Consider the following 26,086-nt stretch of genomic DNA (forward strand, 5'->3'; position numbering starts at 1 on the left):
TTTCTCAGTTTGGTTGGGCGGCCAGCTCTAGGAAGAGTCTTGGTGGTTCCAAACAACTTCCATTTAAGAATGATGGAGGCCACTGTGTTCTTGGGGACCTTCAATGCTGCAGACATTTTTTGGTACCCTTCCCCAGATCTGTGCCTCTACACAATCCTGTCTCTGAGCACTACGGACCATTTCTTCAACCTCATGTCTTGGTTTTGCTCTGACATGCCCTGTCAACTGTGGGACCTTATATAGACAGGTGTGTGCCTTTCCAAATCATGTCCAATCAGTATTATTTACTACAGGTGGACTCCAATCAAGTTGTAGAAACATCTCAAGGATAATCAATGGAAACAGGATGCACCGATGCACTCAATTTTGGAGTCTCATCGCAAAGAGTCTGAATACTTATGTAAATAAGTAAGGTATTTCCGTCTTTTTTTATATTCATTTGCCAAAATTTCGAAAAACCTGTTTACACTTCATCATTATGGGATATTGTGTGTAGATTGATGAAGAAAAAAATAGTTTAATCCATTTTAAAGTAAGGCTGTGACAAAAAAATATGGAACAGGTCAAGGGGTCTGCATACTTTCTGAATGCACTGTATGGATGTGAAAATAAACACTTTTATCAGGGTCTGTATTACACAGTGGGACAATATGTTTTGATCACATTTACCACCACTCTGCTATCTTAGTACCCTAGTCCTGACTCCCTTTCACCAGCCATAGGTCTTAATACGACACTTAAAATCACCGCACGGTCCCTGACCTCATCGACAGTAACACCCCTCTGAGTGAGATTATGGTCATCACACGACGCTGCTTATTCCTCCTGCTGGGCTTTTTATTGTCCGATTCGTCAGTAAAACTGCTGCACTATATCAGAGGCTATAGCTGGATGGCTGGGGACAGTCTGTTGTTCTCCCTGTGAGTTTTATGGCTGTGTTGCTCCGGTAGCAGCAGCTGTGGTTGGTTTATACGAGCCCTGTGGTGAGGTCCTGCCGTCAGGACCAGGATATCTGGCATATTCACTGGAGCTCAGGGAGCCATAAGTCTCTTGTGGAGAAATGGGAAACCTTGCTGGGGTGGAGGGAAAATCACCACCTCTCATGTATTTCTATTTCATGTTTCTCCCTCTCTCGCTCTCTTTTTTTAATGCTCCTTCTCTCCCTCTATTTCTGCCGCTCCCCTTTTTTAATGCTCCCTCTCCCTCCCTTTCTCCCCTCCCCGCCTCCCGCCTCTCTCTTCATCTCTCTATCTGTCACTAGGGGTCCCCAGCACACTGATCTACCTAGTCAGGTGCCCCCTCCTCCTCCCCCTCAGTGGAATTATAATCTAGGAGGAGGTTATGGGGTACAGCACAATGCAGTGATTAAAGCAGCCTGAGTTGTGTGTGTGTTTATGTGTGTGTGTGTGTGTGTGTGTGTGTGTGTGTGTGTGTGTGTGTGTGTGTGTGTGTGTGTGTGTGTGTGTGTGTGTGTGTGTGTGTGTGTGTTTATGTATGTGTGTGTGTGTGTATGACAGAGAAACAGAGATACATTAAGGCTGTGTAGATACATGCATGCACTTACGGCAGCGGTTCCCAAGCTAAGTGTTGCGACCCCGTATGGGGTTGCCTGATATGAAAATGGGGTCGCGGGAGAATTTCCAAAATCCCGGCAAGTATATTTATATATTATAACAACGTCTTTGTGTCTCAAAATCATTGAAATGTGGTTAACCTTAAAAATGTAAATGAAAATTATTCAAATATTCAATTCAACCAGAGAGTTCCCTTAGATCATGTGAATAGGCTGCACTTCACCGTTGCACTTGAATGGTTCCCACGGTGAATGGCTAGGCCCGCTATGCTATGAAACCACACACTACTGCAGAGACATTGATATTACCGTCCGCTATTGATATGGCGAAAACAATGTGTGGGGAGGCAGAGGCACAGAAACTCACATCAATACCTTTGTCAGAAAACACTGTTAAACAAAGAATTGATGCTATCTCTAGCAAACAAGAGGAAACTCTGACTGAACGACTCAAAAACTCCCCAGTTTATGCTCTCCAAATGGACGTTAGTTGTGAAGGCCGAGATGCCCATGCATTGACTTCTGTTCGCTGTACATGTCGGGGGATGCTATTCACGAGGACATACTGTTCTGTCTCATGATTCCCGAGCATGAAACGACACAGGGGATGTTCAGTGTGCTGTGTGGCTATATTGATGAAAAACTGATTCCCTGGGATCAAATGGTGGGCTTTTGCACAGATGGGGCTCCATCTATGGCAGGACGGCAGGCAGGCCGTCACACTCTAGTTATGAATGTCTCCCTCTGCCATATGGACGCATTGTATGACACACCGAGAGCAATTGGGGGCAAAAAAGCTGATTACAGAACTCAGAGATATACTGCAGCAGGTAACTTTGATTGTAAACTATATCAAACCACATCCACTGCACTCACGCCTGTTGGCAAAACTATGTGGAGATATGGGATCAGAGCATGACAATGTTCTATTTCACACCGACGTTTGGTGGTTATCAAGGGGGAGTGTTGGAAAGATTTTTTTCATTAGAGAGGAACTGTTGTCATTCACAATGGATGTAAAAAAACAGACTTGGTTGACTTTCTGTGTAATGAAAATAAAATGTGTCTCCTTGCCTGTGTAACATACGTATTTGGGAAACTGTACACAAGCATGCAGGGGAAATACAAAAACCTACAGATGAGTGACCGAATCAGTGGATTCATAGGAAAGGATTCTTATTGGAGAGAGTCATTCAAAAGTGAACCATGCCCCCTTCCCTCAGCTGTGCATGTTTCTAACAGAAAACAGCATCAGTAAGTGTCCCACACGAGTGATGACTGCTCACCTCCAACGCTTGGAAGAGCACTTTGGCACCTACTTCCCAATCCATTTGACTGTGATCCTGGGTCAATTGACATGCTGGTAAGTGAAATCGAATAGCTGATTGAGCTGTCATTCATAGATCACTACAGAGGAGTTTTGGTTCCTAACTCAAAGGGAATACTCTGCTGTCTCCCTCTGACATTAATGCCGCATTCAAAACAACTGGGAACTCAGCAATTTCTGACTTCTGACTTCAGTGCATTCAAGAGAACTGGGAACTCTGAAAAAAACTATCTCCGACTGAAAAAATCGTTTTGAATGGTCATCCAACTTTGGAACTCGGGCCTCTTAGAGCTCCGACTTTCCTGAAGATCACTGACATCATTATTTGACTGAGTTCCCAGTTGTCTTAAAAGCACCATGAAACTCATGGTACCCTTTGCCAGCTTATATCTGTATGAAGCTGCATTCAGTGCTCTCGTCTGCATTAAAACCAAATATCGGTCCAGGTTGGATGCGACAGCAGATATGAGGTGCGCACTATCGAACGTGTCCCCGGACTTTGAGAAGCTCCGACGCCAAAACGTGCATCAGGTACAACCATCTCATTAGTGGTGGTGAGAAAAGATACATTATGTCAGACTCATTTGCAGTTGACTGTCATAGCCCCACATAAAAAGTATGTGATGGTGAGTTGAGAAGACAATCAAAAATACTGTTAGAATGTTTTCAATTGACTGCCATAGCCCCAAATAAAAAAGTTAACATTGGCTGTTAATTACATAATTTTTTTTCACATGGTTGGGGGTCACGAAAATCTTCCAGTATCAAAATGTGGTCGTGGGCCATAAAAGTTTGGAACCCCTGACTTACGGGCTAAGGTCAGACAAGGGAGCAACGCAATGCCTTTTTATGGGGAGTAATGTGATAAATTGGCACGGTTCAATCCTGGGGGCAATAAGGAGAAGGAGCGTGGGTGATATCTAAGCAAGATTGCTGTATTTCTTAAAGTGCACCTTTGTAAGGTTATTTTAATATCCCACACATAGAGCTGAACATAGCTCTCTGTGGTTCCCCATGCTGAGAACGTACATGAGTTTAGAACAGGTGTATTGTAAAGTAAACATCTTAGTACCGTTCCCAAGTCACGCATATCTCTTCTTAATAGAGATGAGGTGAGAGTGTGAGCGTAAAGCAGCTGAATGGAGTGATGATGTGGAGCTCCATGAGGATCATTCTCCGTCTCAGCAGGAAACATGGGGCTATGGATCATAAATAATACATGGGATGGATTTCCTGTTTCCTCTGGTTGCCGGTTTGCTGGGCCTGATCACAGGTTAATCAGACTCCCCTCTAACTAATGCTAATTAGAGCTATGCTACGGTAGTCTATTGTGCTGTATCAGACACCCAGCCTGGGATCTGGTGCCAATAACTATCAACATTGACATGGACACAAACTGAAATGAGAATCTCCCAGAGACGCATAACAGGAATATGCTGTATCTTGGTCATTATCACAAAATATAGAGAACTGCTTGAATTACAGTAAGAATTCAGAGGAATGTTCAATCCAATGTGCTGCTGCAGTTTTATTGGGTTCTCCCATGTGTCCCTTTCCCTGCAGCCAAAGAGAACACAATTGTAAGCTTTTTATTAGAGTGCTCATTGCTCTACAGACCCTCTGCACACACACACACACACATTTGTGATCAGCTAAACCTTTTAGATTTTGATGTAATGGGGTCGTATGCTACAGAATGGGGTGATATGTAAATGAGTCTGTCTAGTGGACAGAGTTTTTAGAGGGAGAACAGAGTAAACAGAGATAGTGTTTCTGTTTTGTCTCCTGCAGAGAGCAAAACATACACTCTAACATCCAACTGTGTTCAACCAAGTAGGAGGCAATTCAATTTGGGTAATGGTTCTCTCAAGGCGAAAAAAGACAATGTTTCAGCCAGTCCATCACACTAGGGTTGTCTTGGTTGGAGAAAAAGAGGGTTGTCAAATCCACCATTCAATGGTTAATGAATTGGGCGGCTGGTAGCCTAGTGGTTAGAGCAATGGGCCAGTTACCGAAAGATTGCTAGATCGACTCCCCAAGGTAAAACTCTGACGTTCTGCCCCTGAACAAGGAAGTTAACCCACTGTTCCTATGCTGTCATTGTAAATAAGAATTTGTTCTTAACGGACTTGCCTAGTTAAATAAAGGTTTAAAAAAAATGAGTAGAATGATTAATCAGATTTTATTTGTCACATACACATGGTTAGCAGATGTTAATGCGAGTGTAGCGAAATGCTTGTGTTTCTAGTTCCGACCATGCAGTAATATCTAACAAGTAATCTAACCTAACAATTTCACAAATATATGAATGAGCGATGGCCGAACGGCATAGGCAAGATGCAGTAGATGGTATAGAGTACAGTATATATATATGAGATGAGTAATGTAGGGTATGTAAACATTAAATAAAGTGACATTGTTTAAAGTGGCTAGTGATACATTTATTACATCCATTTTTTTTCATTATTAAAGTGGCTAGAGATGAGTCAGTATGTTGGCAGCAGCCACTCAATGTTAGTGATGGCTGTTTAACAGTCTGATGGCCTTGAGATAGAAGCTGTTTTTCAGTCTCTCGGTCCCCGCTTTGATGCACCTGTACTGACCTCGCCTTCTGGATGATAGCGGGGTGAACAGGCAGTGGCTGTTGTACTTGATGATCTTTTTGGCCTTCCTGTGACATCAAGTGGTGTAGGGCAGGTAGTTTGCCCCCGGTGATGCATTGTGCAGACCTCACTACCCTCTGGAGAGCCTTACGGTTGTGGGCGGAGCAGTTGCCGTACCAGGCGGTGATACAGCCCGACAGGATGATCTCGATTGTGCATCTGTAAAAGTTTGTGAGTGCCAAATTTCTTCAGCCTCCTGAGGTTGAAGAGGCGCTGCTGAGCCTTCTTCACCCCGCTGTCTGTGTGGGTGGACCATTTCAGTTTGTCCGTGATGTGTACGCAGAGGAACTTAAAACTTTCCACCTTCTCCACTACTGTCCCGTTGATGTGGATAGGGGGCTGCTCCCTCTGCTATTTCCTGAAGTCCAAGATCATCTCCTTTGTTTTGTTGACATTGAGTGTGAGGTTATTTTCCTGACACCACACTCCGGGGGCCCTCACCTACTCCCTGTAGGCCGTCTCGTCATTGTTGGTAATCAAGCCTACCACTGTAGTGTCGTCTGCAAACTTGATGATTGAGTTGGAGGCGTGCATGGCCACGTAGTCATGGGTGAACAGGGAGTACAGGAGAGGGCTGAGAACGCACCCTTGTGGGGCCCCAGTGTTGAGGATTAGTGGGGTGGAGATGTTGTTACCTAACCTCACCACTTGGGGGCGGCCCGTCAGGAAGTCCAGGACCCAGTTGCACAGGGCGGGGTCGAGACCCAGGGTCTCGAGCTTAATGACGAGTTTGGAGGGTACTATGGTGTTAAATGCTGAGCTGTAGTCGATGAACAGCATTCTTACATAGGTATTCCTCTTGTCCAGATGGGTTAGGGAAGTGTGCAGTGTGATTGCGATTGCGTCATCTGTGGACCTATTGGGGCTGTAAGCAAATTGGAGTGGGTCTAGGGTGTCAGGTAGGGTGGAGGTGATATGGCCCTTGACTAGTCTCTCAAAGCACTTCAAGATGACAGAAGTGAGTGCTACGGGGAGATAGTCATTTAGCTCAGTTACCTTAGCTTTCTTGGGAACAGGAACAATGGTGGCCCACTTGAAGTATGTGGGAACAGCAGACTGAGATAAGGATTGATTGAATATGTCCGTAAACACACCAGCCAGCTGGTCTGCGCATGCTCTGAGGAGGTGGCTGGGGATGCCGTCTGGGCCGGCAGCTTTGCGAGGGTTAACACGTTTAAATGTCTTACTCACGTTGGCTGCAGTGAAGGAGAGCCCACAGGTTTTGGTAGCGGGCCGTGTCAATGGCACTGTATTGTCCTCAAAGCGAGCAAAGAAGTTGTTTTGTTTGTCTGGGAGCAAGACATCGTGGTCCACGATGGGGCTGGTTTTCCTTTTGTAGTCCATGATTGACTGTAGACCCTGCCACATTCCTCTCGTGTCTGAGCCGTTGAATTGCGACTACTTTGTCTATATACTGACGCTTAGCTTGTTTGATTGCCTTGCGGAAGGAATAGCTGCACTGTTTGTATTCGGTCATGTTTCCGGTCACCTTGCCCTGCTGCCATCAATCCACGGTTTCTGGTTGGGGAATGTTTTAATAGACGCTCTGGGTACAACATCACCGATGCACTTGCTAATAAACTCGCTCACCGAATCAGTGTATTCATCAATGTTATTGTCCGACGCTATGCGGAACATATCCCAGTCCACGTGATCGAAGCAATCTTGAAGCGTGGAATCCAATTGGTTGGACCAGCGTTGAACAGACCTGAGCATGGGCGCTTCCTGTTTTAGTTTCTGTCTATAGGCTGGGAGCAACAAAATGGAGTCGTGGTCAGATTTTCCGAAAAGGAGGGCGGGGGAGGTGTAATGTGGTGCGTACTGGCGGCAGAAAAGTCAGGCGCAGGAGAGCGAAAACTGATTTACAACGGTGTCGTTTACTAAACATAAAAACCACCGTAAACAGAACAATCAAATGAATGGGTCAAACAAAACCCGGTATCCACCAGCATAACGTACACAAGCACTACAAGAAACAATTCTGGACAAGGCCATGGGGGGAACAGAGGGTTAAATACACAACATGTAATTGATGGAATTGAAACCAGGTGTGAAGGAAGACAAGACAAAACCATTGGAAAATGAAAGGTGGATCGGCGATGGCTAGAAGGCCGGTGACGTCGACCGCCGAATGCTGCCTGAACTAGGAGAGGGACCGACTTCGGCGGAAGTTGTGACAGGAGGGCTTTATATGCGTCGCGTAAGTTAGAATAACAATGATCCAGGGTTTTGCCAGCCCGGGTTGCGCATTCGATATGCTGATAGAATTTAGGGAGCCTTGTTTTCAGATTAGCCTAAATGCAGCCTCAGGATATGTGGTTTCCAGTTTACATAGAGTCAAATGAAGTTCTTTCAGGGCCGTCGATGTGTCTGCTTGGGGGGGGATATACACGACTGTGACTATGATCGAAGAGAATTCTCTTGGTAGATAATGCGGTCGGCATTTGATTGTAAGGAATTCTAGGTCAGGTGAACGAAAGGACTTGAGTTCCTGTATGTTGTTATGATCACACCACGTCTTGTTAGTCATAAGGCATACACCCCCACCCTTCTTCTTACCAGAGAGATGTTTGTTTCTGTTGGCGCGATGCATGGAGAAACCAGGTGGCTGTACCGACTCTGATGACGTATCCCGAGTGAGCCATGTTTCCGTGAAACAAAGAACGTTACAATCTCTGATGTCTCTCTGGAAGGCAACCCTTGCTCGGATTTCGTCTACCTTGTTGTCAAGAGACTGGACGTTGGTGAGTAGTAAACTCGGGAGCGGTGCGCGATGTGCCCGTCTACGGAGCCTGACCAGAAGACCGCTCCGTCTGCCCCTTCTGCGGCGCCGTTGTTTTGGGTCGCCGGCTGGGATCTGATCCATTGTCCTGGGTGGTGGACCAAACAGAGGATCTTCTTCGGGAAAGTCGTATTCCTGGTCGTAATGTTGATAAGTTGACGTTGATCTTATATCCAATAGTTCCTCCCGACTGTATGTAATAAAACCTAAGATTTCCTGGGGTAACAATATAAGAAATAACACATAAAAAATAAAAAATACTGCATAGTTTCCTAGGAACGCGAAGCGAGGCGGCCATCTGAGTATCTTGAGTATCTGAAAATGGTCTAACCTGCTGGGGACTCGTTGTGGTTCTCCTCATCAGAGTCAGCGAACACCTCAGCCAGCTCCTGGTCAGACATGTCGGTTAGCTCTGTCAGGTCCAGGAGGTCAAAGTGCACCTCCAGGGAGGACACGCTGCTCAGAGGCTCTGCGGGGTCAGAGAGACAGGAAATTAGTAAGGTCATAGTTATGGACTGTGTCACATCCTGACCAGTAAAGGGGTTATTTGTTATTGTAGTTTGGTCAGGACGTGGCAGGGGGGTGTTTGTTTTATGTGGTTCAGGGTTTGTTGATATATGTGTTTATGTAGAGGGGTGTTTGTTTAGAGTATTCCGGGGTTTTGGTTATGTTCTATGTTGTGTATTTCTATGCTCTATCTATGTTGTGTATTTCTTTGTGTTGGCCTGGTATGGCTCTCAATCAGGAACAGCTGTACATCGTTGTTGCTGATTGAGAGTCATACTTAGGTAGCCCTGTTTTCACCTGTCCCTGGTGGGAAGTTGTTGTTGCACTGCTGTGTTAGCCTGCAATACTGTTAGTTCGTATGTTTTCTTGTTTTGTTTATTTAGTGTTCTAAATAAAAGTTTAAATGAGCACTCAACCCGCTGCGCCTTAGTCCATTTCATATGACGGCCGTTACAGACTAATATGGAGCAGCTGGTGGGTTTTATGATAAACTCAATAATAACCCAGTAGATGTGTAATATCTCACTACAACTCAATGCTGTCTACACAACTCACCCAGAACACCCCCTCCCCCACACACACATACACAACCCTCCACACCCTCCTGACCCTCCCTCTCATTCTCAGTACCCCTGGTATGGAAGTTATCTCTCGTGTTGTGTTGATGCTCTGTGCCATACTGTAATAGAAAGATAAAAAGAAAGGCTCTCTTTTATCTGTTTCACAGAGAGACAGCTTGGCTTTGTGTGCTGAACTGTCCTTTGGAAGAGATTTGGGTCTCTGTGTCAGAATGATGCCAATCTTAACAGCCAATGTTTGACTGGAGCATCAGGACAAGGGCCAGAAAGCTAGAAATAGAGGGTATTAAAACAACATGGTTAGACTGTTCCTTCTCCTCGCCCTCTGTCCTGAGTGTATGGCACCTGTTCTTGATTCCAAAAGTCACCGATACCCCAGACCCTGCTCCAATGTCTATTGATACACCAGAGCGGCACGACTGTGCCGTTAACATGTACCGTTTTTATTCACGTTAAAATAAGACCATGACAGTCCCAACATTCCACACTGGCAGCATTCATGCAGTATGGCAGTTAAATGTATATTTGCGTCACTCATGCTTTGCTAAGCATCTATGGAGTGTTACAGCCCCATGCTTGTCTGACACAATGCTTTGGGCTGGGTGGAGCTGGCACTCTTTAGCGATCATGGGTGAGGCATAACAGCTGACCGTGTGCTCTATGTGGTGTTAATAGTAAAGGACTGTATGTACTTCATGTATGTGTGTGTGTTTATGTATGTGCTGTGGAGGCATATCTCTGTGAACACTTTTCCAGTATATTTGGCTTGTGAGTGGGTGTATATAGCTGTGTCTGAGCATAGAGAGAGAGCGGGGGTGGATGGTTTTTAAGGATACCGTTTCCCAGCTAATTTCTCTCTACCAGCCAGGCAGAATACTGCCACAGGGTGGATCACAGCCCTCTCCTCAACACTCCTTTGTTCCGCTGCTGCACAGCTCCATTCTCTCGCTGTTCTCTCACTCTCCTGATAAATATAGCACAGACATTGATTTAAGAAGATAAAAACCTTTAACCATATGATTATAAGTCAGAGAGAGTTGATAATCATGCTAAATCATAATCCTGGTGGTGGCGCTGCTGTATTTCACACATTGTGAGGAGACATGGGCAGAGTTACACTGACGATTTGAGACTGAGAATTTCATTGGGTGCTAGAAGTTCCCAGCCAATTGAATTTTACAATTGTCCTGACAATGGATTAAAGTGAGCTCAAATAAATCAATCTCTGCTCCAACTCCTTTCCACCTTGAATTTGGAAGCTCTTCCTAGTAAGCCCTTCTGTGGATTACAGTATTATTGTCACTGAATGCTTGGTGCCAACATGGATGATGGTTTGCCAAACTCTGTATACCTTTGGCTCTTACAGTGAGTGGTGGCCTTGCTTTGCCTGGGATACCCTGCTACTCACAACAACACACGTCTACAACAAGAGACATTTTGTACAGTACTTGCAGAAAAGTACAATAAAAAATCCACCATCAATCTCTATTGTCTTGTTCCTCTGTACCAGACCTGTCCACAGACAGTATAAATACTGATTACATCTGCCTGTGTGTTCCAGACACTAGCTCCCATGAGAGGAGATGTGAGGGGACAAGTAGAACGAGAGAGTAGAGGAGAAGGAGTGGGAGACAGTAAAGATGAGAGGAACGCCAGTGAGGAGAGAGTTGAGAGGAGAGGAAGGTAAAGATATTGCGGGTTGACATTCCGCTGTCGTTTAAAGTCTTCTAATGAGACAACTGCAGCCGTGGAGGATCAGAGACAGAGAAACAGACACTCCTTTCTCACCTTCGCTTAATGAGCCACTCATTTAACGACGTGGGAGGCTCAGGCTGCCCCATTGCACTACTCCTCCCTCACTGAATGGGAGGAAGTTGCCACTTGACACTGATCTAAGGTTAGTTTTACATTATCCAACCTTAATGGTGAAGGCCAGGATTTGGGGAGGTTAAGCTGATCCTCAATCTTTGGTTAAGGGCAACTTCTACCTCCCTAGGGCTTTGGGCTAGCCTGCTGTACAGATCTCTGTACAGATGGGGAGACTGCGGGTCAGTCAGTGTGTGTCTGAGGGGTTAACTGAACTCCACAGCATCAGCTGAACCATATGCAGTGATAAAGGCCTGATTAGCATTATGGGATGTCAAGAGCTCTGTCTCCATGGTGTGCTAGCTGTTTCCTCCCTTAGAGCAAATCTCTACAGGCCTGCTGGTTCACTTAGCCAATCTAAATTTGAATGATTCACCGGCTGTTTGTTCCACCTGGTTTCCGGAAGTATGTAGACTGTGGTGTGAGGGGATGACAGAGGCTCGCCTCGTAGGAGGCTGTTGCTGATTACTGCTGAGGTGTGGTGGTTACTCAGGTGCTTACACCCAGGTGAGTGCTACACTTTTGGGCGGTGGATCTGTTCCAGCCTACCCACAGGAGGAGTAGATTTGAACTTCAGAGACGGAGCTGCCTGATGAAGCGCTCCATGAACTGCCAGCTCCCTGAATTATTTTTTATATTTTTTTGAAGCGAGATTGTTTGAAAAGCGCTATATAAAATAAATATATTATTAATCAACGGAATCCATTTACCATGCTTCAGATGCACTGCATCAAAAAAAGCCCATCTCTGTAAACAATCTTTAGTATTTAGCTGGTTGTGACATGCATTAATGTAGCAATATTTACCAGCGTGGATGACATGGGCTTATAAGGTCAATTAGGTATAATGGTGTGAAATGGTTTGACTAGCCTAGCGCAAACACGGTACACAGGGAATTGAATTGGACACGACCGTATTGCAGTTTGTTTTACAATCGCTAGGACCGATTTCTCAATACTTAAGTCACTTTTTCCAAATTCTTCACACAGTTCTTCAAACCAACTTTTAGCTTGGCACAGCAGTTAATTTCACATCCAAAATGCACTAAAACTCCCAAAACACTTCATACATGTCTCAAATCAACTCATTCTTCCATAACACTAGCAAAGGTTGTCACCCAACAAGCACACTGTCACTCATAAAACAACGACCTGAACATCACTAACAACAGGTAGCATTACACAATGTTTTCTATTGTTAAATTTCTTTACAAAACAAGAATGAAACCTCTCTACTGTTTAGAATTCACTGCAGTATATGTTACAGGAATGAATCAGACATGATGCAATATGACTCAATATGTTTAATGTCATTTTTTGGCATTGAGAGATTCCAAAATACAATAATTTGTATATACACCATCTACCAATACAGAGACAGTAGCAATGCTTACCCTACATTACTCATCTTACCCTACATTACTCATCTCATATGTATATACTGTACTCTATACCATCTACTGCATCTTGCCATCTTGATGTAATGTATCACTAGCCACTTTAAACAATGCCGCTTTATGTTTTCATACCCTACATTACTCATCTCATATGTATATACTGTACCCTATACCATCTACTGCATCTTGCCTACGCCGTTCGGCCATCACTCATTTATATATTTGTATGTACATATTCGTATTCATTCCTTTACACTTGTGTGTATAATGTAGTTGTTGTGAATTGTTAGGTTATATTACTTGTTAGATATTACTGCATGGTCGGAACTAGAAGCACAAGCATTTCGCTACACTTGCATTAACACCTGCTAACCATGTGTATATGACAAATACATTTGATTTGATTTGATTTTGATTTGCTTGTCAACCCTGTCTTCAACATTTGGCCACAGGTTCTCATTCACATCACATCTTATGTCATCTTGGGCAGTACACCTAGGAAAGAATATTTTGTCATGCCTGGTCCATCCCTGGCAATCTTCTGCAGAAATGTCCAGGCATCCAGCATTCACTGCGTCCAGGAGGGACATTTGATCATAATTCCTCCATGGGGTTGAGGAATGGAGAGTAAGGTGGGAGGAAAAGTGACACCATCCTAGGATGGGCTGCAAACTACTCTGTGACTGCACGGGAGTGGTGAATATGCCAAATTGTCCCATACAATTACAAACGTTGGCCGATTTCGCTTCACTGCAACCCTTTCCTCACCTGGCACAACACTTCCATAGAGGTCACCCAGGAATTAAATGAGACACTCGGTTTTGTATGGCCCAATTAGCGGTTTGTTAAACAGCAATCCATCAGAGGATACTGCTGTACACATTGTGATGTTGGCACCCCTCTGGCCCGGGACATCCACTGTGGCTCTTTTCCCAATCACATTCCTTCCTCGTTGAAACCAGCCTCATCCACAAAGATGAATATGTGGGGTGTTTGCCTGGCTTCAATCTCCATGACTCTCTAAAATAAATCCACAAGACAACATAAGAGTTAGGCTATTACAGTAGTTTACATTATACCTAAAACATGCCATTGTGTGTCTCTGCTTGGTTTTGTTCAAAACCAGTTGTGTATTCTATAGTCCTCTTACCTGGACTTATTGGTTCCTGAGTTGCTTGACTCGTTCAGAGTTCCTCTCAAAGGGGACAGCGTACAACTGCTTCATCCTGACTTGATGTTGTTTCAGGACTCTAGAAATAGTTGTTATGCTTACATTGTGAATATTTCCAAATGTAATGTTGTCTGCCAACACTGTCCCGAATCTCTGTGAGTTTTATGCCATTGTTTCTGATGACCATATAAACGATTGCAGTTTCCTGCACAGCAGTGAAAATCCTACCTCTCCCGCCTGTGGGAGGTAACCGTTGGGTCCTAAGCAGAAATACAAAAACAATTACACACAAGTGGGTTTGGAGGCTTTGCTCAATTTACTTCTGTAATGTGCAGTTCAGTCAGATGCCCTTGCAGAATGCACATCTTACCTGTTGTTTTGCCGGAAATTTCTCACAATAGATGCCACTGTTGAGCGTTGCAGATTTGGCTGCACTCTCAGACCAGCCTCTCTCATTGATAGACCATGATTTATTACATGATCAATTATAGTAGCCCTAATCTCATCTCAGACTACAGCTCTTGATCTTCCTCTCAGTCTTCTTCCACCATGCATATGTACTCCTCAGGTGTAGGTGTTCAGCTACAATGGGAATCAGCTGTGGTTGGTCTAATTGTTTTGATAGTATTTAATTTTTTAGATTTGGAATATATTTAAATACGGTATTACTGTAGAAATGCAGCATATTGCTGTCTTATTCAATTTTGTGTTAAGTTAGGTTTTGAACTTAAGTTTAACAGTTTTGAAAAGAGTATGTAAATGTGCAAATTGGCCTGTAGGTACATAGAGTTTTGGTGGGTGAGAAATTCATTCATGAAATTTGAAAGACGTAGTCATTGAATGCATTTTGTGCCAAAGCAATGAAAAATGATCCACAGTTCAGCCCACATAGACTGCTGTTGTGCTCACTGTGTGAAGAGTTTTGAAAAGTGACCTAAGTATTGAGAAATGGGTCCTAGTGATTGTAAATAACTGTAAGCAGAGCCATTAAATCTGTGCAGGTCAGTCTCTTCAACTACCTCACCAGATATATATGCTGGTCCGGTCACCCACGTTACGACTCTAATAAACGGCATTACCCTAGTCTGTCAGGCGTAACAGCATGATGTTAGCCTCACTCAGAGATAACACAAGGTTAAAGGGTCATGATTTACCATTAGACTAGACCATGAGCAAGCTGGATAATGAAATGTGCCCATGCATATTTTAATACATCTACAAAATCTATTATATGGGGGGTGCTGTCCTACTCTAATACCCCCATACTATATTCTACTTCATCAGTCCTCTAAGCCGACACACCCTCAGGGCTTGCGTCAGGTGCAACCCCTCCCTGAGAAAATTATTTTGGTTTAAGAATGTATTGAGGGATGGAGGGAAAGTGTGAATACGGAAGAGGAATGTCGGGTACAGTGTGTGTGTGTGTGTGTGTGTGTGTATGTGTGGGGGGGGGCGGACGGGGGACGGACGGACGGACTAAGATCAGACTGTGAGAATAGCTTCTACTGGATGAGTTCTCCCCAGAGGCCCGGAATAGGCTTGCCCACGGCTGTCTGCCTCTTTGAATCTCCCAGCAAGAGAAGGAGAGAGGAAGGGAGAGAAAGAGAGAGAGGAGGGATGGATGGAAGAGAAGTAGTTAAAATTAGTTAGGAGAGAGAGGGAGGGAGGGGAGATGAAGACAGAAAGGGGTTATAAATAAATTCCACCTCCTATAGCTCTTTTTTTTCTCTCTCTAAACTAGTTACAGTCATCCCAGTCCCCTTTGTTAATTTATTTCCTCTACCCCTCCTCTACTCTCCTCTAACCCCTCCTCTACTCCTCCTCTCCTGTCTTCTCCCACCCCCACTTCTCCTTGAATAATTGATCAGTAACACATTTTCCCTCCCAGCAAGGTTGGTGAGAGAGATGGAGAGAAACGGTTGTTGCTCTTTCTCAACCCATTAAGTGTCTCTCTGGGAGCCCATTGGCGAGACTAGACCCATAGTACATTCACATTGAGAAGGAAAGGTGTCATTCATACATTAGACTTGTATGGCAGCTGTTTAAAGGATACTAAGCAGTAGCCTACGTGTGAAGCACACACACACACACAAACCAACCAACCACTTGTCCTTGTTGTCCTGACCCCTCCTGCTGTTTTTGGCTGACGGTTACAAATTGAAAATTAGAAAAAATAAAGAGGACTTAGAAATGACTTTGGCTCTTTCTTTGGCTTTTGACCCCTTCTTAAATGCAGCCTCAGGTATTTCCTTGTTATTGTTATTTTCCCTTCTTCTCTCGTCTCTACCTTCTCTCACTTTCAATATACAGTACATCCTGGCAGAGAGGAGAGCGTGAAGGGCTCTGTTCTCTCTGTGGTTGTACTCAGGGATCTGTCTGTCTGTCTGTCTGTCTGTCTGTCTGTCTGTCTGTCTGTCTGTCTGTCTGTCTGTCTGTCTGTCTGTCTGTCTGTCTGTCTGTCTGTCTGTCTGTCTGTCTGTCTGTCTGTCTGTCTGTCTGTCTGTCTGTCTGTCTGTCTGTCTGTCTGTCTGTCTGTCTCTCCTCTCTGCCAGGATGTACTGTATATTGAAAATGTAATAGAACGTAAGATAAGGGGAGAGGGAAGAGTATACATGTAATGGAAAACAGGAACGGACAAACTCAATTGGAAAGAAAAATTGAGAGCGAGTGAGAGATAAGAAAGAGTTTGGGATAACAAATCTGGGGAGAGAAAGATGAGGGAGAAGAGGGGTAATCTGCCTTAGTGAAGACTGAGATAATTGCCTGGTAGGCTGGGCTGTCAATAGCAGTAGTCTGGCTGAGGGGAGCGGTGGAGAGACTGGGGGCTCCATCAAAAAGTAGAATGCCTCTGTATCTGACCCCCCCCCAAGGCCCCCCAGCCACCCCATGGCTCACTGATCATTAGCCTAGCCAGAGCAGCCTATAATGAGGATCGAGGGGGGTGACGGGGTAAGCTAGAAAGACAGTTGTAAGGGTCTCCCCCTTTAGCAAAACAATGAGCACAGTATAGATCAGCCAGTCTCAACAAACAGCCTGTAATGAGGCTATAATGATTCCCAAACACTCTCATACACTCAGGCTTTAACAGGGGCTTCCACTGTGTCTCAGTAGGATTGGTTATAGTGCATAGTGTGATGCTTGGCTGGCTCAGAGCCAGTAAACTGGACTTGACCTTATCTAGAGGTAACATAAAGTCATTGGGTCCAGCCAAACTCAGCAAAAGGGCTATTAACAACTTTATCCAATTGTTATTCGCTGCCCACAATACATAAACTGTTGTATAAAATAAATGTACTAGTTTTATGATGTAACTTAAGGGTTTCCCTCTCTGTCTGTAGGGTAACTGTGCCCCAGGTGTCTCATTAAGACAGAAGGACACAGATCCTGGGCTGTAGTGGCAGTCTCCCTGAATGGGTGTTTAGTCGTTGGGTAGATAAAGACTTCCTTGTGAGGCCTGTGTCTGTCTGTGTGTCTGTGTGTGCGTGTCTGTGGCCTCTGGCTCAGCCCTGGGCCTGGTGTAGATAGATACAGTGACACAGGGCTCCCTCTGTGGGGGGACAGACACACAATGATGCCTTTTAGCTGGGGGATTGGAAGTGGGGATGGGTACAGGACAAGGTGGAAGTCGGGTTAGTGGAACTGGGAAGATGGGTGCAATGTATCTCAATTTAACCCCAGAGGAAGTGATGATCTGACCACAGTGTACACCTGTGCCACAACGTCAAACAAAAAAAATGACCCACCTCTTACACAATAAAAAATCAGGTTTCTCAAGGGTTCTATGGGAAGGGGGATGGTTCTATATGGAACCATCCTGACCCAAAGAACCCTTTGAGCCTTTCAATGGTTCTTTGCAGCTCAATTTTATTTTATTTGAGTGATAATTAAAATGTATGTGCGGCGGCTCATTCAAATATTTTGGGGCGTGGTTTATTCACAGCTCTTTTTGGGATCTTTTTTGAGTGAGGGTGTAATTCCAGTTGTTCTAATCTGTTGTGTTACGCTATTAAATATTATTTATGACTACGGCCAGTGATGTTGTCTTGTGAAAGATTCACATATGGCCTTGTGTCAATTCAGAATGATTGACTAAATCAGTAGTTATCAATAATCTCCTCAGGGACCCACAGCCATTCCAGAGCTGGCACACCTGATTTAACTTGTTAATAAAACACAATAATAACTGCAATGGAATTTTAACAATATAATATGGCTAGTAAACCAGAATAATGGAATTTTAACAATATAATATGGCTAGTAAACCAGAATAAAAACCACGCTATGGTTCAACAAAGAACCTTGAGATTGAGAAAGGTCCTTTTTTGTTGCTACTGTATATATCATTTTTTGTAATGGTTCTATATGAAACCTTAGGAAAGGGTTCTTTATAGCACCATGCAGGTTCCACTTAGAACCTTATGAGCATGGTTCTTTATAGAAACTTTTTTTTAAAAGGGTTCCGCTATGGTTACAACCCTTGGTTGGTTCTATAAAGAACTCTTCTCAATCTAAAGGTTCTGTGTAGAACCCTACAGGTTTTTTTTATTTTGGCTTACTAGCCATATTATATTGTTAAAATTCCATCCAAAATGCCATCCCACTACCATCCTTTAGCCATCCCTTAATTACTATCCTCCCATCCTCCCCCATTCCTTTTTTCTATCCATCCATCCATCCATCCACCACTCCTCCATCGCTCCCCTTACCCCGGTACTCACGTCTCCTCTCGGTGACGTGCAGCAGGCCAGCGGTGTGTCCTGGAACCCCTCCCTCCTCTTCCCCCATTGGGTTGTGGTACAACTCCTTGGAAAGGTCCCCTGAGCTGGAAGGCTTCAGCAACTTCTGGATGTCTTTATTGGGCTCTGTGGTGGCAAACACACACACACACATACACACATGCACACACATGTAAGTGCACACGTACGCACACACACAGGAACAGTGGGAGAGAGCAAATGAGACAGGTAAGAGTGAGTGTTTGTTGTCATTGTCTAGCCCTTCCTGCATCCATGATCTCATTTTATTCATGTTTGGCAGGTGTGTTTTGTGATGCATTTACGCTGTGTGCTGGTAATCATATTTAGCCGCTGTGCGTCTCGCCTCAGGAAGCAGTGAGTGACTAGCAGGCTATTCTGGGTGACCATGCCCATCCATCTTCTCCTGAGGACATCTTGTGTGACATGTGTTTACGGACCCACCCTGCTGTGCACAATGCTGTATAACACAGACACACACACTTGCACACATACGTGCACACATACATGAATAAACACGCACACACACGCACACACACAGTCTAAATAAACACTGCATAAAATACCAGTATTGGCATTTGGGTTACAACAGAAAGCGTATAGCCACCAATCTAGAATCTCAAAATGTGTTGAAAAAGCAATAATTATTACGTTTTCTGCAATGGAACCCCACAGTGTACATTTCAAAGTGGAGAATTCTGTTTTTATAGCATTTCAACTGTCAGATGAGAAAGCGTTTGTCTTACTTGTTCTATTTCCAGATATCTTGGTGCTCCTGTCTTTCTACAGAGCCTGTTTCACTGTCCTGTGCTGTGCTTTGCTCACAGGGAAAAGAGAGATTGTGTGTTGTTATGTAAAAGGTTGTCTAGTGACAGTAGCGCTACTGTTTCAGTTTCACTACCTCCGTTTCAATGAACCACCGCCTCAGAGCCTCCCTATACTCACTCACATGTTTTATTTAAAGAGTTAAAACTCTGAAACTCTCATTTCATCCACTTCACTAAACCTTTTTACTGTGGTTCTCTATACCTTTATTTCCCCTCTCATTTCAGAGTTGAGGTTTTTATCCCTTTGGACTACAATTACCATAGGGCCGTCATTCTGTATAGCTTTTCAAAGAGGCTAAGGGATGAAATGGAACCAAAATTAGATTTTTATCAAAGTTCATATTACTCTTCTACCAGGCTCACACAGTTAAATGAGCCACTTTCTATTGAATACCTCCCTCGCATCTAGTGTAATATTTACTGTAATAGGATGGTTTGAACAGAAGGTTAACCATGAGTACTGATGATAATCTACAGTAACATTAATCCCCAGGTTATTACATCATCTACTGTATCTACATTAACCCCTGAATAACTCTGTTCCTTTTCCTTAACACTGCATGCTGTGGGTTTTACCATAGACAGGTTTACACATACACTCCCTGTTTTAGATTGGAAAGCTGCCGCGGTCATCCCCCTCTTCAAAGGGGGAGACACTCTAGACCCAAACTGCTACAGACCTATATCTATCCTACCCTGTCTTTCTAAGGTCTTCGAAAGCCAAGTTAACAAACAGATTACCGACCATTTCGAATCCCACCGTACCTTCTCCGCTATGCAATCTGGTTTCAGAGCTGGTCATGGGTGACATCATACGACATCATAACTGCCATCGATAAGAGACATTACTGTGCAGCCGTATTCATCGACCTGGCCAATGCTTTCGACTCTGTCAATCACCACATTCTTATTGGCAGACTCGACAGCCTTGGTTTCTCAAATGACTGCCTTGCCTGGTTCACCAACTACTTCTCTGATAGAGTTCAGTGTGTCAAATCGGAGGGCCTGTTGTTCGGACCTCTGGCAGTCTCTATGGGTGTGACACAGGGCTCAATTCTCGGGCCGACTCTCTTCTCTGTATACATCAATGATGTTGCTCTTGCTGCTGGTGATTCTCTGATCCACCTCTACGCAGACAACACCATTCTGTATACTTCTGGCCCCTCTTTGGACACTGTGTTAACTAACCTCCAGATGAGCTTCAATGCCATACAACTCTCCTTCCGTGGCCTCCAACTGCTCTTAAACGCAGGTAAAACTAAATGCATGCTATTCAATCGATCACTGCCCGCACCTGCTCGCCCGTCCAGCATCACTACTCCGGACAGCTCTGACTTAGAATACGTGGACAACTACAAATACCTGGGTGTCTGGTTACACTGTAAACTCTCCTTCCAGACTCACATTAAGCATCTCCAATCCAAAATTAAATCTACATTTTACATTACATTTTAGTCATTTAGCAGACGCTCTTATCCAGAGCGACTTACAGTAGTGAATGCATACATTTCATTTAATTTTCATTTCATACATTTTTTTCATAGAATCCTATATCCTATATCGCAACAAAGCATCCTTCACTCATGCTGCCAAACACACCCTCGTAAAACTGACCAGTCTACCGATCCTCGACTTCGGTGATGTCATCTATAAAATAGCCTCCAACACTCTACTCAACAAACTGGATGCAATCTATCACAGTGCCATCCGTTTTGTCACCAAAGCCCCATACACTACCCACCATTGCGACCTGTACGCTCTCGTCGGTTGGCCCTCGCTTCATACTCGTCGCCAAACCCACTGGCTACAGGTTATCTACAAGTCTCTGCTAGGTAAAGCCCCGCCTTATCTCAGCTCACTGGTCACCATAGCAGCACCCACTCGTAGCACGCGCTCCAGCAGGTATATCTCACTGGTCACCCCCAAAGCCAATTCCTCCTTTGGTCGTCTTTCCTTCCAGTTCTCTGCTGCCAATGACTGGAACGAACTGCAAAAATCTCTGAAGCTGGAGACTCATATCTCCCTCACTAGTTTTAAGCACCAGCTGTCAGAGCAGCTCACAGATCACTGCACCTGTACATAGCCCATCTGTAAACAGCCCATCTATCTACCTACCTCATCCCCATACTGTATTTATTTATTTATCTTGCTCCTTTGCACCCCAGTATCTCTACTTGCACATTCATCTTCTGCACATCTACCATTCCAATGTTTAATTGCTATATTGTAATTACTTCGCCACCAAGGCCTATTTATTGCCTTAACTTACCTCGTTTGCACTCACTGTATATAGATTTTTGTTTTCTTTTGTTCTACTGTATTATTGAATGTATGTTTTGTTTATTTCTTGTGCAACTCTGTGTTGTTGTATGTGTCGAATTGCTATGCTTTATCTTGGCCAGGTCGCAGTTGCAAATGAGAACTTGTTCTCAACTAGCCTACCTGGTTAAATAAAGGTGAAATAAATCAAATAAAAAAATATCTAGAAATAAATGTAGTATGCACAGTATCTATGTTCTGTGTGTGTGTGTTTGAATGTATGGAGTTGTGTGTAAAGGTAATTTAGATCTCCTCCAGTGTGTGTGAGTCATGTGCAGACAGTGATGGAAAGAGACTTATGTGGATGTGCTTGTGTACTAGGCTGAGGTGGACATTCAATTAGGTTTAAATTGAAAACGGCTGTCTCATCTGATGTTCTGAGACAACACATTCCTTGGAGGAAGACCACATTCCACCAGGCTCTGAGTCACGGAATATTATCCAGGGAGCTGAGGTGTATCTTTGAAGACTCACAAACCAACACACAGCCACATACAGAGACCTCTAGTCTCTCTCAGACATACCTATATACACCTGAACATTCAGTACACTCAAATGCACAGTCATCTACAGAGCACACTCCCCACTCTAGTAGAAATCCATACACACTTGATCAAACTGTCACACATTCACACACACATGCACATTTTCACACATGTAAGTGTACACGCGACCACACACACACACACACACACACACACACACACACACACACACACACACACACACACACACTTCTCAGGGTGGTGTCCTGTACTAACTCTAGCCCATCCAAAAGGCTTCTTAAAAGCTTCTACTCCCAAGCCATAAGACTCCTGAGCAGCTAATCAAATGGCTACCCAAATGGCTATTTATATCCCCCCCCCCTTTTACGCTGCTGCTACTCTCTGTTTATAATCTATGCATAGTCACTTTAACTCTACCTACATGTACATATTACCTCAATTAACTGGACTAACATGTGCCCCTGCACATTGACTCTGTACCAGTACCCCTGTACTGTTATTTTACTGCTGCTCTTTAATTTAAAAAAAATATTTTTTTGTCTTTTTACTTATCTATTTTTTTTACTTTATAACACCTATTTTTCTTAAAACTGCATTGTTCATTAAGGGCTTGTAAGTAAGCATTGCACTGTAAGGCAACCTGTTATATTATATTATATTCGGAATAAAAATGGATTTGATTTGATCTCCAGATTCCTCTGAGTCATGCGGCACATTGCTACCTCACTGACTCTGCAGCAACAAGCGTTAGCGCAGAACACAGCAGACAGGGAGGAGAGGGGGATGGAGATAGGTGAGAAAGAAGAGAGGGAGAGCGGAATGAAGGTGTGGATGAAAAGAGGAAAGAGATTAGAATAGATAGATGAGAAAGTAGCAGCAGGAGCGTTCTAGAGGTTAACATCCTCCCTGCTGGGCTGCCCTCCCCAAGCCCTCTGTTGGACATCATCATCATGTTGTCCCTCAGACTGCACAATCACTGTGGAAACATCCATGTCCTTAGGAATGGAGAAGGGCATCTTTGGCACAGATTGTGTGTGTGTGTGTGTGTGTGTGTGTGTGTGTGTGTGTGTGTGTGTGTGTGTGTGTGTGTGTGTGTGTGTGTGTATCACACAGAGAAGGGTGTGGCATTTCAAAGGGTTGGCAAAGCAAGTTACAGACTAAACATGATGGATTCCCATTTCACTCTGGATACAAGGCTTGCTGTTGGCTATCGATTTATTTTTGCAGCGAGGGTCCAAACAAGCTGAGAGAATACAGCTCCACTTTCCCTTCTCTATAATGAGGTGGTGATACTATTTACCGTTTGCTGCTTCATTTCCGATGTCTGTTACCCCCCTCTGTCTGTCAATCTGCCTCATAGTCACACAATTAATGTTTACACCACTGGAGGCTGCTGAGGGGAGGATGGCTCACAATAATGGATGGAACAGAGTGAATGGAGTGGCATCAAACACATGGAAGCCATGTGTTTGATGTATTTGATACCATTCCACCCATACCACTCCAGCTATTACCACGAGCCCATCCTCCCCAATTAAGGTGCCACCAACCTCCTGTGGTTTACACCTTAAATCAATTGCCAATCATGTTTTACATACATAGACACACACATAGTATTCAATCAAAGTGTACTAGGGATTTTTCAAGGTGAATAAAAAAGAAGAGCAGTCACAGATGACGTCAATCAAAATCAATCTGGTTTAACACAACTCTTTCAGAACAGAAGCAGATAACATATTCTAATCTCACAGCACCAATGTTCAGTAAACACCCACTGAGAGGCTTGTAGGAAGTCACAAAATCAGCTGCTACAGGATCACACAGTGTCACAGAATACAATAACGGTCAGTGTCCTCTGTCCTTGTACCTCCAGTCTGGCGTCAATCACTATCAACAGATATGAGAACAATCCATAATATTCCGTATCAGGTCTAGTGACCATCAAACCATACACAAATGAGTGTCTGAATTAGAACACTGGAAATCTTATGTGTTAGCCAGCATAAACATCTTAAATATTCCCATTACACAAAGGCACATCACAGTATGAAAGGCACATCACAGTATGTAATGCCTTGCTTCCATTATTTTGTAAGCCACCAAGGATTACTATACATGGCACATGTCAATGTTGATACTGTAAATATGTGTACTGTAAAGAATGCTCTAGAATGAGATGGATCTGCTAGGTAGTGCAGTGATAGTGACATATGAGGAGACTCATTGACTAAACCAGCTACTATACATATGTGGCTCTGGGGACTGAGGCTGCATGTGTCTTTGTCCTTAGTGGGTCAGACATAAATCCTAGATGAATAAGTATCAGTCCTACATGGTCTAGGGTAAATGTGTCAGTGAGTCAGGTAGCTAGCCTAGCCACCTAACGTGCCCCCAACCTGAGACACTTTTCAAAAGAGAGGACTGTTAATCTGTTTCCCAATGCTCTGGAATGGCTTATTGTACAATCCTACTGATCATATGAAAGCAATAAACTTAACCTAGCCTACTGCAGAGATCTCTGGTATAACCAAGCCATATCAAATGAGTAATTGGATGTGGTCTTATTCACAAGGACAGTCTCTAATAGGTCATTGAACGTGATGAATGAGCTGACACTACCTCATGCTCCTCTTGACCAAGTGTGCCCTACTGTAAATGCCTACTGACTGAGCACTCAGTGTGTGTGTGTGTCATGAGCAGACCATCCGTACACAGTGTGTTTAATGGAACATGGTGAACATACCACCAGCCAACAGTGAAAGGACTGGCGTGTGCTGTTTGAAAGGCTGCTGTGTCAGGTTTCGGCTCACACTGCTCCTAGCAATCACGCAGGACTTCCTCTGAATCCGGTTCATACACACACACACACACACACACACACACACACACACACACACACACACACACAGTGATTGCATTCACCACAATAGTTTAATCAAACCCAACATATCGGTTCAATAAAATCAATCTTCTCTCAACAGTAAAGGCAACAGGAAGTAAGTCTCTCCACACCCTTCTCCCACCACACTGTTATTTCTCTCTTCTAACATCCATCCTTTTTTCCTTTATCACAGATAACAATCCATCCTACAGGTAATGATGTTGCTATGATCCGTTATGTCAATGTCATTAAGGTATTGTGTCTAATTGATACCATACAAATCATATCTTGTTTATCACATCTTATTAACTACATTGTGTCAACACAGGGTACTGAAATAGCTCTACACACAACATCCTCCATATCTGAAAACAGCAACATGAACATGTGTTCATCTTCCTTTCTTTCCCAACCATGTCATCAACATGTAAGCATTCAATACATATTTCATATACATTTAGTCTAAACATACTAAGAATAGTATGGATTCATTAACACTTTATATATTCTCCAATTCAGACCTGTAGAAACCTCCACCACTATCTTATTTCCATACTTAATGTTGGCTACTGTTTCCTCTACTCTACAGTATCATCTGCAGTCCACTGATGTGCACTGCATGTGGGTTAATAGATTAACAGAAACCACTGATAAGAGAATTTACTACACTAATATACTAATATACAGTCAAAGCTGGCAGAGTACATGACTTAACTAACATAACCATCTAGGCTGCTACAGTATATGTCTGGGGTAAAACAGAGCACCTATTCTCAGAAACCAAGTCTGGGCTAACAGATAATTTAAATGTGACAATAGAGTGAAAGAGGCTGGTATGATAGACTACCATGAATAGACATAACATAGAGTCAGTCTGGAAAGACATGGTGATGAACAGTCTGGTCTAGGCTGATGGATTCTATGCTAACAGTGAAT

General features: G+C 43.7%; 1 protein-coding gene across 4 annotated transcripts in view; it reads right to left on the reverse strand.

The window, feature by feature from the left end:
* Positions 1 to 26,086, reverse strand: part of LOC106562278 (dysbindin domain-containing protein 1-like) — a 38,348-nt gene that overhangs the window by 11,836 nt on the left and 426 nt on the right. The window contains exons 1-3 of one of the 4 annotated variants that reach the window (XM_045689183.1): positions 18,923 to 20,082; positions 18,570 to 18,725; positions 8,677 to 8,814 (exon numbers count right to left, since the gene is read on the reverse strand). In XM_045689183.1, the coding sequence (XP_045545139.1) occupies positions 8,677 to 8,814; positions 18,570 to 18,725; positions 18,923 to 19,013 (385 nt within the window). In that variant the 5' untranslated portion in view covers positions 19,014 to 20,082. Of the gene's footprint in view, positions 1 to 8,676; positions 8,815 to 18,569; positions 18,726 to 18,922; positions 20,083 to 26,086 lie in introns of those variants that run through there. The other 3 variants (XM_045689184.1, XM_014127049.2, XM_014127050.2) reach the window with 3 other exon arrangements.

Source organism: Salmo salar, chromosome ssa11, assembly GCF_905237065.1.
Source record: "Salmo salar chromosome ssa11, Ssal_v3.1, whole genome shotgun sequence".
Classification (NCBI taxonomy): domain Eukaryota; kingdom Metazoa; phylum Chordata; class Actinopteri; order Salmoniformes; family Salmonidae; genus Salmo; species Salmo salar.